Here is a 14,833-nt window from a genome sequence, read left to right as displayed (position 1 = left end):
GAGGACACCTGATGCCCTGTGGTCTATATGGGACCCCCACATCAGGGCCAGGGCCAAAGAGTTCATTACCGGACCTAGTCTCTGATGCAGGAAGTGCCTGAGCATGCTCAGTAGCATGAAATACAGTCTCTGAAAAAAGACTATCAGCTTTAGCATGGTGTCTAGGCACAAAACAGGACTTAGACCCGGCACAGAATGCAAGCACCTGTGCAAAGAGGCTTTTCACACTTAGTGTGGGAGCATGCGCTGTATCCCGAAATGAAGACTTAGCGTCAGGAATGGCACAGTCAGGCTGAGCATACTCACTAGGCGAAACACTGTAATTATGCTGCAGCTGGGGTACATCGGCACACGCATGCGCACTAGCTGCCTCTCCACACTTAGACGTGGAGGGGAAATTTGTCTTGGAGATGCTGTCTATGAACAGAAGGAAAAGCTAAAGGAAGCCTGACTTTCTATCCCTCCGAATTATGAAATGCAGCAATGAATTCCATGAGTTTGCTATAACATTAGCGTAGCTAAATGTGCATGAGGGTGTGATGTAGAGGTGCTAGAAATAGCTTGTCACCAGTGGGGCACTAATGGAATACAACAGCCAGTTCTATGATGCCACAAAATGGCAGTATTTTGTGCTATCATTATAGCTTATTAAAAACAGAGCACGAGGTTGTCATGCAGAGGTGCTGCACATAGATTTGCAGTAGTGTGAATAGACAAAAGTACAATAGCCACGTTTAGGATACAACTAGGTACAGTGAGTGTTTGCTAGTATAATGGCTGAGTTTAAAAAAGTTTGAGTGTGCAATGCAGGCAGATGTCCTGCAAATATCGTTCCAATACTGTGAATTGACAAAAGTACAATAGCCACGTTTAGGATACAACTAGGTACAGTGAGTGTTTGCTAGTATAATGGCTGAGTTTAAAAAAGTTTGAGTGTGCAATGCAGGCAGACGTGCTGCAAATAACGTTCCAATACTGTGAATAGACAAAAGTACAATAGCCACGTTTAGGATACAACTAGGTACACTGAGTGTTTGCTACTATAAATGGCTGAGTTTAAAAAAGTTTGAGTGTGCAATGCAGGCAGACGTGCTGCAAATAACGTTCCAATACTGTGAATTGACAAAAGTACAATAGCCACGTTTAGGATACAACTAGGTACAGTGAGTGTTTGCTAGTATAATGGCTGAGTTTAAAAAAGTTTGAGTGTGCAATGCAGGCAGACGTGCTGCAAATAACGTTCCAATACTGTGAATTGACAAAAGTACAATAGCCACGTTTAGGATACAACTAGGTACAGTGAGTGTTTGCTAGTATAATGGCTGAGTTTAAAAAAGTTTGAGTGTGCAATGCAGGCAGACGTGCTGCAAATAACGTTCCAATACTGTGAATTGACAAAAGTACAATAGCCACGTTTAGGATACAACTAGGTACAGTGAGTGTTTGCTAGTATAATGGCTGAGTTTAAAAAAGTTTGAGTGTGCAATGCAGGCAGACGTGCTGCAAATAACGTTCCAATACTGTGAATTGACAAAAGTACAATAGCCACGTTTAGGATACAACTAGGTACAGTGAGTGTTTGCTAGTATAATGGCTGAGTTTAAAAAAGTTAGAGTGTGCAATGCAGGCAGACGTGCTGCAAATAACGTTCCAATACTGTGAATAGACAAAAGTACAATAGCCACGTTTAGGATACAACTAGGTACACTGAGTGTTTGCTACTATAAATGGCTGAGTTTAAAAAAGTTTGAGTGTGCAATGCAGGCAGACGTGCTGCAAATAACGTTCCAATACTGTGAATTGACAAAAGTACAATAGCCACGTTTAGGATACAACTAGGTACAGTGAGTGTTTGCTACTATAAATGGCTGAGTTTAAAAAAGTTTGCGTGTGCAATGCAGGCAGACGTGCTGCAAATAACGTTCCAATACTGTGAATTGACAAAAGTACAATAGCCACGTTTAGGATACAACTAGGTACACTGAGTGTTTGCTAGTATAATGGCTGAGTTTAAAAAAGTTAGAGTGTGCAATGCAGGCAGACGTGCTGCAAATATCGTTCCAATACTGTGAATAGACAAAAGTACAATAGCCACGTTTAGGATACAACTAGGTACACTGAGTGTTTGCTACTATAAATGGCTGAGTTTAAAAAAGTTAGAGTGTGCAATGCAGGCAGACGTGCTGCAAATATCGTTCCAATACTGTGAATAGACAAAAGTACAATAGCCACGTTTAGGATACAACTAGGTACACTGAGTGTTTGCTAGTATAATGGCTTAGTAACAATGAGTTGTAGTGTGCAATGCAGGCAGACGTGCTCTGCAAATGTCTTTGCACTAGTGGGACTATAGCAAAGTCCAATAGCCACGTTTAGGATGCCACTAGGTACACTGAGTGTTTGCTAGTAAAATTGCTTAGTTTAAAAAAGTTGGAGTGTGCAATGCAGGCAGATGTGCTCTGCTAATATCTTTGCACTAGTGGGACTATAGCAAAGTCCAATAGCCACGTATAGGATGCCACTAGGTACACTGAGTGTTTGCTAGTATAATGGCTTAGTTAAAATGAGTTTGAGTGTGCAATGCAGGCAGACGCGCTATGCAAATGTCTTTGCACTAGTGGGACTATAGCAAAGTCCAATAGCCACGTATAGGATGCCACTAGGTACACTGAGTGTTTGCTAGTATAATGGCTTGGTTTTAATGAGTTGGAGTGTGCAATGCAGGCAGACGCGCTCTGCAAATGTCTTTGCACTAGTGGGACTATAGCAAAGTCCAATAGCCACGTATAGGATGCCACTAGGTACACTGAGTGTTTGCTAGTATAATGGCTTGGTTAGAATGAGTTGTAGTGTGCAATGCAGGCAGATGTGCTCTGCTAATGTCTTTGCACTAGTGGGACTATAGCAAAGTCCAATAGCCACGTATAGGATGCCACTAGGTACACTGAGTGTTTGCTAGTATAATGGCTGAGTTTAAAAAAGTTAGAGTGTGCAATGCAGGCAGACGTGCTGCAAATATCGTTCCAATACTGTGAATAGACAAAAGTACAATAGCCACGTTTAGGATACAACTAGGTACACTGAGTGTTTGCTACTATAAATGGCTGAGTTTAAAAAAGTTTGAGTGTGCAATGCAGGCAGACGTGCTGCAAATAACGTTCCAATACTGTGAATTGACAAAAGTACAATAGCCACGTTTAGGATACAACTAGGTACACTGAGTGTTTGCTACTATAAATGGCTGAGTTTAAAAAAGTTAGAGTGTGCAATGCAGGCAGACGTGCTGCAAATATCGTTCCAATACTGTGAATAGACAAAAGTACAATAGCCACGTTTAGGATACAACTAGGTACACTGAGTGTTTGCTAGTATAATGGCTTAGTAACAATGAGTTGTAGTGTGCAATGCAGGCAGACGTGCTCTGCAAATGTCTTTGCACTAGTGGGACTATAGCAAAGTCCAATAGCCACGTTTAGGATGCCACTAGGTACACTGAGTGTTTGCTAGTAAAATTGCTTAGTTTAAAAAAGTTGGAGTGTGCAATGCAGGCAGATGTGCTCTGCTAATATCTTTGCACTAGTGGGACTATAGCAAAGTCCAATAGCCACGTATAGGATGCCACTAGGTACACTGAGTGTTTGCTAGTATAATGGCTTAGTTAAAATGAGTTTGAGTGTGCAATGCAGGCAGACGCGCTATGCAAATGTCTTTGCACTAGTGGGACTATAGCAAAGTCCAATAGCCACGTATAGGATGCCACTAGGTACACTGAGTGTTTGCTAGTATAATGGCTTGGTTTTAATGAGTTGGAGTGTGCAATGCAGGCAGACGCGCTCTGCAAATGTCTTTGCACTAGTGGGACTATAGCAAAGTCCAATAGCCACGTATAGGATGCCACTAGGTACACTGAGTGTTTGCTAGTATAATGGCTTGGTTAGAATGAGTTGTAGTGTGCAATGCAGGCAGATGTGCTCTGCTAATGTCTTTGCACTAGTGGGACTATAGCAAAGTCCAATAGCCACGTATAGGATGCCACTAGGTACACTGAGTGTTTGCTAGTATAATGGCTTAGTTAAAATGAGTTTGAGTGTGCAATGCAGGCAGACGCGCTATGCAAATGTCTTTGCACTAGTGGGACTATAGCAAAGTCCAATAGCCACGTATAGGATGCCACTAGGTACACTGAGTGTTTGCTAGTATAATGGCTTGGTTAGAATGAGTTGTAGTGTGCAATGCAGGCAGATGTGCTCTGCTAATGTCTTTGCACTAGTGGGACTATAGCAAAGTCCAATAGCCACGTATAGGATGCCACTAGGTACACTGAGTGTTTGCTAGTATAATGGCTTGGTTTTAATGAGTTGGAGTGTGCAATGCAGGCAGACGCGCTCTGCAAATGTCTTTGCACTAGTGGGACTATAGCAAAGTCCAATAGCCACGTATAGGATGCCACTAGGTACACTGAGTGTTTGCTAGTATAATGGCTTGGTTAGAATGAGTTGTAGTGTGCAATGCAGGCAGACGCGCTCTGCAAATGTCTTTGCACTAGTGGGACTATAGCAAAGTCCAATAGCCACGTATAGGATGCCACTAGGTACACTGAGTGTTTGCTAGTATAATGGCTTGGTTAGAATGAGTTGTAGTGTGCAATGCAGGCAGACGCGCTCTGCAAATGTCTTTGCACTAGTGGGACTATAGCAAAGTCCAATAGCCACGTATAGGATGCCACTAGGTACACTGAGTGTTTGCTAGTATAATGGCTTAGTTATCAGTTGGAGTGTGCAGAGGACAAGAGGGTACAGTGGCAGGATTGTGGTGCTCTGGGTAGAGGAATGGAAGCCTGCCTTTCTATTCCCTCCTAATGGTGAAATGCAGGTAGGAAATCCCTGACCTGGGCTACACAGACGCTGTTGCTGTTTGCAGGACCTGTCACCTATGGCTCTCTGACCCTGCCGGTTGGAGCCCTTAAAAGGACTGCTATAAAGTGCTCTCCCTAAGCTGTCTAACGCTGTGTATGCAGCGCATACAGCTGTATCGGCTATAGGACTCAGGAAGACGGAGCTGCGACAGTGATGTCTGACACCAAAGACGCAGAAGGCAGATAATGGCGTCCGTGAAGAAAATGTCCGGTTTTATAATGCAGGGACATGTGACATGCAGATCCTATCACACATGCCGTTGCTTCTCTGGCTCAAAGTCCACTTAGCTGTGTGTGTGTCTGGGATTGGCTGACATGCTGGCCCGCCCCACAAGACGCGCGCGCTTAGGGAAGGAAGACAAGAAAAAAAAAAAAAAAAAATGGCGATCGCCATTATAGAAACAGCAGTGATCTGAAGGCGCTGTTCACGCACACTATACACTGAAATGTGATAATAGTTTGATTCACAGAGTGACTTACACTATTACAGCAGAAACCAAGCTATGATTTAGCTGTTTGTTGGCTGCTAGAACCGTTCTCGAACGTTTCTAGAACTACCGAGCTTTTGCAAAAAGCTCGAGTTCTAGTTCGATCTAGAACATGCCCCAAAATCACTCGAGCCGCGAACTGGAGAACCACGAACCACGAACCGCGCTCAACTCTAGTTATGACATTACCATCGATTAGCTTTTAGGTAACCGATGTACAGTCGTTTATGGTCACGATCACCTAGTGTAAATTAGACTATGAATATATCAATTATTAATAAATAGGGTAATAAAAAGTATTGCATTCACACATTAACTTTTTGGATGCTACATTTCTGTATTGTGATAAAATTATATTTAAGGTGGTTGTCTCAAAAAAACAAATCATGCATTATTAGGGTGTATGTATGTACTCAAAACAACCCTCCTTGAGTCAATGCTGGATCTGCTAGCAAACTGCAGCTCTCCATCTATGTCAATATTCATTTTGTGAATGGTTGACATGTAAGGATACAGTGCAGTAGACGCTGCATGGAATTAATATAGGTGCCAATACCTTCCTCTTCATAATGAGTGGTTTTCGGGACGGGTAAGAAGCCAAACAAAGCAATAAGTTAATACCTGCTGTGGCTTCCATCTGAAAACGAGTTATTTTCATTAGGAAACACTTTTATGTACTGACAAACACAGTATATGAGTCTATTAAAAGTAAGCAATGTGCTCATCTAGCCTATGAGAGAAATTGATTGTTCATTCTTCATTAACTATAATTTCACATATTATTTTTGTATACAGGTGTTAGATTTATTATATATGTACCAGTTTGGAGCTATTACCCTGATGCTGGTAGAAGGATACCTGGGTTACGGCTTTGCCATTCTTGTGCTGTGTATCTGTAATATTGCATTAACCCTGATTGAGCATCGAATGGTAAAATAACATTTTTTTCTTTATTCACTGCTATGGCTTAGACAATGTTGCACATTTTTTTGCATTGTTGACTTGCTTCTTAAATATAAAATTTAGCATCTTTCAAAACAATCTTTATGAACATTTTTTTTCTTAGTATTTTGATGCTATAGAGTTTGTATATGTAGGATGAGGCATTTGCCAGTGGTTCCCCTTTAATAAAGAACACATTTGCAGATCAAATAAATTCAGCTTAAGTTTAGAGATGAGTGAACCCGAGGTTTGATGTTCGTACCAAACACAGACTTTATGAAAAAACAGAGTTAGGGTACTTTATGTGTGCAAACCACTCACAAGAGGATCGCTGTGCTCAGGTGCGCTTGGTCCGTGTAAGCCACTTGCAGTGTTCGATCGCCTCGCACTGGGGGTAACAACAGCATGATCAGATATAGTGTGCACTAAACAAAAATAATGGAAAAACCATGCCCACTTTCCCCCAGATGTGTTCTGTTTACGGCTGGCTGCATGTGGGTGGAGACCCGAACTGCCCAATTAGTGACTTTTTTTGGGGTCCAGGACATTTCCAGGTTCCAAACCAAACTTTATCTAAAGTTTGGCTGAACCCACCAAACCAAAATTCCATGGGATCGCTCATCTCTGTTTATCTTTACTGAATAGAACTGTGGCAGTGGTGGCACACAAAGGGCACAATTAATTTACACTGTTGTTTTGTATGTCTGTCCTATTGATGAATTTTCATATTCACCCATCCATCACTACTCTCAATACCACAACTTTTTATCTTCACTGAATATAGTTCAGCTCACTGAGGAATAAGGCTATGTGCGCACTAGAAATGTGAAGTTTCTCAAGAAAATTTCTTGAGAAACGTCTGGGAGTGAAAGATTTCCGGACCTCCGGAAAAAATCCGCACCAAATCCGCATGCGGATTTGACGTGGATTTGACGCGGATTAGCCGCGGAATTGCCGCGATTTGCCCGCGAGTGGTTCCCTGCGGATTTTGCAGGCTGTACTGCCGAAATCCGCAGGGTACCTGCGGAAATAATGGACATGTTCATTTTCTCAAGAAAGTTTCTCGAGAAATTCTTCTCAAGGAAATTTCTTGAGAAAAATCCGCACCAGTGCGCACAGCTTTTTTTTTTTTACCATAGAATTTGCTGGGAAAGGTCTGCACAAAGATTGCAGACATTTCTCAAGAAATTTCCGCGGCAAATCCGCGGGTAAATCCGCGGGCAAAACGCACTAGTGCGCACAAAGCCTTAGAGTTTCTGCTCATATAAATAAATCTATGGAGAAGGGAAGGAGGAGAGGGAGGTGAAGGCGGGCACAGACATGATGGAGCAACTTCACCTGAAACAATAGTAATACTTTAATGGTTTTACAATTCTTTCAGGAGATATTTATTAAATGCTGCAGAATGAATCAAACTGAATTATCACAATTTATACAATCTTCCCTCACATAGAGGACTCACATACTCACACCACAGCTCACCACACTTTCAGAACTTAGAAAATATCCTAAAGGGCTCTGCCTCTTCAACTCAGAGTCGGCCCTCAGGGACCTTTACTTTTCCTTTGTTGCCATATTCTGTGCCTGAAGGTTTCTGTTTCTCACATGTTCTCTTCCCTTTCCATCCAATAAGGAATTTCACATTGGGACGCTCAGACCAAGTTCCAGGGCCATGCTCATGCAATGGTTACATAGTTTTCCCCTTTTAGTCCTAAATCTAAAGGGCTTCCATTATGTGCAACCCATTCCAAGGTCCACTCGTTGTAAGGTTGTGAACATTGTACTTCAAGCTTACAGTACAATACCCCAACAGCTGCATTCAGATGTAGCCATAAGCATAAAAGCACTGACTTCATTATCTGAGCAGTTTATACTAGGAGTCTGTCCATGTGGCACCCCTTACCTGGTCAGGCACCACTGAGTACTGCACCTATGCTGGGACCGTACTTCCAGGTAATCATAAGAGCCAGAATGAGGTGTGTACGCACAGACACATAGCAACCAGGTCTCCCACACCTTTAGAGGAGACCCTTGGGAAGTCTCTGGAGAGGACTAACTTTAAAATCTTTTCAAGAGGTTGAGCAGAGGGGCTGGGAGCTAAAGTGCAGAGGTTGTCAGGAAAGGAGTGTAGCGAGCCAGTCTAGTAGTGTAGCGCGGCGGTTGATAGGCAGACACTCGCGCTCACACTAGTCAGACCCTGCACAGTGTAGTGACAGTTGGTGGGGAAGAATGGTCACCGAGGAGTCAGAGTAAAGAGGTGCTCCTGGTGACTAGGCACGTACGGGCACAGGTCCCTAGAGCAGACTCCAGTTTAACTATCTGCTAAACCTGCCGGTGAGGGGAACTACAAGTACCTCACCAACCACACAGAGTCCAAGACTCAGCAGCAACGCAGGGACCCATTAAGAGACAGAGCTTGAAGCCATCTCATCTGCTCCACGCCGCTGGCAAACGGGCCAAACACAGGGGAGAAAAGGCAGTTACGACTCCCTGGGTAGATCACCATGGTACTTCAAGTCAGGGGGTTATCCAAACACAGAAGTGCTAGAAAGGCGAGCTAACCTGTTACCCTCAGACTGGCCTGAAGGAGCCTCTGTTCCTACCTGGTTACTCACAGCAACACCCGGGTCAGCTCACAGCAACAACATCTGAGTGAGTAAAAACTAGTTAAATGACTTTTGGACTCTACCTGAGTTATTCTGGACCCGTTATTCTACACACCTGAGCCCCTGGGGCCTGCCTCACTCACGGGAGGCCACACCATCTAACTGCAGACCCCATCAGCCCCAGATACTCATAAAATCTGCACTGGCGGTCATCCATATCCCTGACCGCAAGCTGTGAGTGGCGTCACAACATATACAAAACTAACAGTACCTGTTGCCATATTGAAGAAACCCTGTGGCGTCCCTGAAGTGGCTCAGTATCCCTGGGGTGACACATCCACTTTAAATATTTGACAGTAGAGAGCAAATGATGATGGCAGAGGAGCAGCAACAAGAATGATGCCAAAACTACCAGCAAAGCCGGATTGGGAAAATGACTAAGCCTTTTCCTGGAACAGCTGCATCAGACTCTAACACATGCTGAGAGTAAAGATGAGCGAACCCTTGGATTTTCGGTTTGTTGGCAGGAAATAAACCAAGACTCCAGGTGTCCGAACCTTGCCCAAGAAGGTTCGGAAACACTGATTGGCAGTTTGAGTCTACGCCCACATACAGCCAGACATAAGCAGATCACTTCCGGGGGAGGGTGGGCAATCATTTTAAAATTTTTTGGGTGGGTTGCACACTATATCTGATCATGTTGTTGTTACCCCCTGTGTGAGACATTCAGACACTGCAAGTGGCTCACACAGGGCTGAGCACCGAGCGTACCTGAGCACAGTGTTGCACATGAGAGTTAAATTTCAATGTAAAATATTTGAACTTCAAACCCGAGCCCTGTTTATTTATCTTGGTGTTCGGTTCAAAAACCAAACCTCATGTTCCCTCATCTCTAGCTGAGAGCACATAGCATTAAAGGGGTATTCACATTTCCAAGACCCTATCCCAATATGTGGTAGGTGTAATAATAATAATAATAATAAAAATAATATTAATAATATTAGCAAATACCTCGAATTAGAAATGTAGTATAATTCTCCTGATTAGCTATGTCACTTACCTCATGTGCAGGGCATTGCAGCTTAGGTATCCATGATTATGACCACTAGCAACTAACTAACTGTCACTATAGATGTGTGGTCATGTCCATAGATACCTAAGGTACTGTAATGGCCTAGTTAAGCGATATAGTTAATCAGGAAAACAATACTACATTTCTAATTTGAGGTATTTTCTAATCCTATTATACCTACTACATATTGGGATAGGATCATGGAGATCGGAATATCCCTTTAAGGAATTGTTGGTAAGTGCTTATTAGCCTTGCTACTTGTGTGTGGATATAAAAAGGTTATTGAGGATATATTGTGCAAGCAATGCATAATAAATAATACATTTCCTTCCGTTTAATTGATGCACAGTTATATCTACTGTATACTTACACATTGCATTTTTTTAAAGCAATCTTCAAAACTCCACAGTTTGGTCAAAGCTCATAATAACATGAAAGTGACTGTGTATAAAAGAAATGGAGGTATGTATATTCATTTTCACTTGATAATACTACAGTGGTCCCTCCAATTACAATGGCCTCAGGTTACACCATTTTCGACAGCACAATTGTCCAGTCTGGACCATTCTAACTAAAAACCTCATTTAACATCCAATGCTACAGAAAGCCCTAAACAAAGAGGAATACACCTTTTGCAGCAGTTATTTCTTAAAGGGTTATTCCCATCTCCAAGATCCTATCCCAATATGTAGTAGGTGCAATAATAATAATATTAGCAAATAGCTACATATAGAAATGTAGTATAGTTCTCCTGATATAGCCATGTCTCTTACCTCATGTGCAGGGCATTGCAGCGTAGGTATCTATGGTTACAACAATTCCTATACTTACAGCTAGTTGGTTAATTGTGTGTGATCATAACCATTGATACCTAAGCTGCATCTATAGAACTATACTACATTTCTAATTGGATGTATTTGCTAATATTATTATTACACCTACTATATATTGGGAAAGGATCTTGGAGATGGAAATACCCCTTTAAGACTCCCATAGACATTAAAGGGAAAGGAATGATTTTTAGTTTTGTATTAATAATTAGTGATTATATAATCAATTCTTTTTAATACAAAATTGAATGTCATGTTTTAACATTTTTTGGTTTGTTTTTTTTTCTGCCCATCCAACCCCAGTGTGCGATACATTGAGCAGCAGCAACTAGAATAGCCAGCTGTCCTTGGTGAACTGTCCATCTCGCAGTATCACTTTGCAGTCACCAGCAACATGGCTCCGGACTGTGATTCTAAAGTTCATCCTTCCTTATCCTTTTGCAAATGCCTAGAAGTGAAGGGCAGGCTTGACATCAGACACTTGTGAGAAGCTCCCACCACATTTACTACAAATGTAATGTAAGCTAGCACTGCACTACGTTTTCATGGCAAATCTCAGTTGCTTCTCCTACTGTTTTAAAGTAGAAAGTATCAAAATGTTATTTTCAGATTTCATACCAAAAAAAAGTTAATATTTTTTTTAATTAAAACATTAATACTTTACATTTTTTCAATTGTCAAAGAAACATTTTTTTAGGACATATTGCCTTTAAACTAATGTCAGCTAAACCCACCAATATCGATAGGTTTGGCAGACAGACTAATGTGTATGGGTTCCCCAGGCAATATTGATTGTTAGGTTAGTTAAGTATCTGTATGTCCACTGTTGAACTGCCAATCTTTTTGTTTTCTGTGAGTTAAGCTACTGAAAAACATGTCCGACAATAACTAATTTATAGAAAACGCAGAAGCATTCTTTCAACTAAGGGCGGCGTTACACGAGACGCTTTATCGTGCGATCGCATGACCAATCGCACCCGCCCCCGTCGTTTGTGCGTCACGGGCAATTTGTTGCCCGTGGCGCACAAAGTCGTTTACCCCCGTCACACGTACTTACCTCTCAAACAACCTCACTGTGGGCGGCGAACATCCTCTTCCTGAAGGGGGAGGGACGTTCGGCGTCACAGCGACGTCACACAGCGGCCGCCCAATAGAAGCGGAGGGGCAGAGATGAGCAGGACGTAACATCCCACCAAAACTCCTTCCCTCCGCATTGCCGGCGGGACGCAGGTAAGCTGTGTTCGTCATTCCCGGGGTGTCACACGGAGCGATGTGTGCTGGCTCGGGAACGACGAACAACCGGCGCGCAGAAGGAGGAACGACATTATGAAAATGAACGACGTGTCAACGAGCAACGATAAGGTGAGTATTTTTGCTCGTTCACAGTCGTTCGTAGCTGTCACATGCTACGATATCTCTAACGATGTCGGATGTGCGTCACAGAATCCGTGACCCCGACGACATATCGCCAGATATATCGTAGCGTGTAATGCCGCCCTAAGAGCTCCTGTGTATGGGAAATCCAGCCAATATGAGCTCATAGCCATCTAATATGATGGCAGGCTTTACTTATGTGAAAAGTTAGCTTATTTTAATAAGTCTCTATTCACACTGTGCTTACTCCATGCATCAGGGATTTTGGAAAAATGGGGCTAGACTTAAGGTACCGTCACACTAAACAACTTACCAGCGATTCCAACAACGATACAACCTGATAGGGATCGCTGGTAAGTTACTAGGAGGTTGCTGGTGAGAGGTCACACTGCGACGCTCCAGCGATCCCACGAGCAACCTGACCTGGCAGGGATCGCTGGAGCATCACTACACGAGTTGCTGGTGAGCTCACCAGCAACCAGTGACCAGCCCCCAGCCAGCAGCGACGCACTGAAGCAATGCTGCGCTTGGTAACTAAGGTAAATATCGGGTAACCAACCCGATATTTACCTTGGTTACCAGTGCATGGAGCTACACGTGCAGAGAGCAGGGAGCAGCGCACACCGCTTAGCGCTGGCTCCCTGCTCTCCTAGTTACAGCACACATCAGGTTAATTACCCGATGTGTGCTGTAGCTACACGTGCAGAGAGCAGGGAGCAGCGCACACTGCTTAGCGCTGGCTCCTTGCTCTCCTAGTTACAGCACACATTGGGTTAATTACCCGATGTGTACTCTGCTACCCATGCAAGGAGCAGGAGCCGGCACTGACAGTGAGAGAGGCGGAGGCTGGTAACGAAGGTAAATATCGGGTAACCAAGGTAAGGGCTTCTTGGTTACCCGATGTTTACTGTGGTTACCAGAGTCCGCAGAAGCCGGCTCCTGCTGCCTGCACATTTAGTTGTTGCTGTCTCACTGTCACACACAGCGATCTGTGCTTCACAGCGGGACAGCAACAACTAAAAAATGGCCCAGGACATTCAGCAACAACCAACGACCTCACAGCAGGGGCCAGGTTGTTGCTGGATGTCACACACAGCAACATCGCTAGCAACGTCACAAAAGTTGTTCGTTAGCAGCGATGTTGCTAGCGATGTTGCTTAGTGTGACGGGGCCTTTAATTCCAAGTGGAGCCATAGACTGCAATGACACAATCTGAGATCAAATGAGTGCATACGAACTTCATTAGTATCAATGCAGCCTATGACTCTTTCTGGGTTGTGTTGGTAAAACCCCCCCCAGAAATAACCAAAAAGTAGCTTGCTTTGATAAAAGCACAGTTTCTACAGATGATTTTGCTAAACATGCTTGTCCAACTGTTATGTATGCATTTCTTCATAGATTGCAGCCAGGTTGATTCTTGCCACTTAGTTCCGGGAGATGTCATTGTGTTATCTGGCAAAGGTTTTTCTATGTCGTGCGATGCCATTTTAATCAATGGGACATGTGTAGTGAATGAAGGCATGTTAACAGGTGAGGCTTACTAATGAGTACACAATCTACCCACAGCATGGCTTATTTCATCCATAAGTATAATAAATATGTGTTACTTTTGAGCTTTAATGAAAACCACATGCAAAAAAATGCAATCACTGCAATCCTATAAACTTACCAGACTGGAGAGAATCACGTTTGGTGGACTGTGCTGCAGAAAATGAGGAACCTTGGAGCTTCAAGTAAGGTTTTTATTAGTACCAACACATTTTTGCCCAGACTGTGCCTTTTTAAAATTGAAAACCTTTGCTTATTTGACCTTGAGAAAGGGGCCAAAATGCTTTGGTACTAATAAGAAACTTAACTGAAGATCCAAGGCTCCTCATTTTCCACCATGGAGCCCACCTAATGTGGTTCTCTCCATTCTGGTAAATTTACATCTGGATAATAACTCCACCAGGCAGCAGCAGTGGATAGTCATCCTTAGGCTGAACTCACACTAGCGTATGGCATCCGATGCGAGAGCATCACATGCGATGTGCTAATGACCCCCAGCTCAGGCTCTGCTTCGAGCTTGAGCCAAGTGTCATGCGGCTGTGACCTGATCTTGCGATTGGGTCACAGCTGCGAAGTTGAGGGTGGGTGCTGCGGAGGAGAGGGAGGGGTTAATCCCCCCATCTCCTTCATTGTCAGCCTGTGCGTATATCGCACTGCACTGGGATAACATCCGAGTGCAGTCCGATGTTTCTCTCGCACCCATTCACTTAAATGGGTGTGAGGGATACGGCTCTTGCAGAATGTTGCGACTTTTTTTCGAATCCAGAATTTCGATGCAAGGAAAGCTGACCAACTTCTCTGCCTTATTGACTAACATTGGTCAGAGTGCAATGCAAGATTTTCACTCTCGTGTGAACGTACCCTTAATAAGGTGTCGATGAGCCTTCAAACAACCCCACCAGGTGAGCATAACCACCCCCTCAGTGGTGTTCTCTTTAAGGCTGCTTTCACACATCCGGTCTTTGCAGTGCAGCTCAATCCGGCTCAAAAAACTATGCAACGGATGCGGCGAAAAAAAACGTATCCGTTGTAAAAGTTTTTCCATACGGCCCGTCCAT

The 14,833-nt window shown here is 43.4% G+C and overlaps 1 protein-coding gene across 1 annotated transcript in view; it reads left to right on the top strand.

Moving 5' to 3' along the window:
- LOC142295418 (putative cation-transporting ATPase 13A4) overlaps positions 1-14,833 on the top strand; it is a 201,540-nt gene that overhangs the window by 68,731 nt on the left and 117,976 nt on the right. The window contains exons 7-9 of the mRNA XM_075338520.1: positions 6,199-6,333; positions 10,413-10,485; positions 13,626-13,757. Of these exons, the coding sequence (XP_075194635.1) occupies positions 6,199-6,333; positions 10,413-10,485; positions 13,626-13,757 (340 nt within the window). The remainder of the gene's footprint in view (positions 1-6,198; positions 6,334-10,412; positions 10,486-13,625; positions 13,758-14,833) is intronic.

This window comes from Anomaloglossus baeobatrachus, chromosome 3 (genome assembly GCF_048569485.1).
Source record: "Anomaloglossus baeobatrachus isolate aAnoBae1 chromosome 3, aAnoBae1.hap1, whole genome shotgun sequence".
NCBI classification, from domain to species: Eukaryota; Metazoa; Chordata; class Amphibia; order Anura; family Aromobatidae; genus Anomaloglossus; species Anomaloglossus baeobatrachus.
The sequence above is the reverse complement of the archived record's forward strand: the minus strand, read 5'-3'. Positions and strand labels throughout refer to the sequence as shown.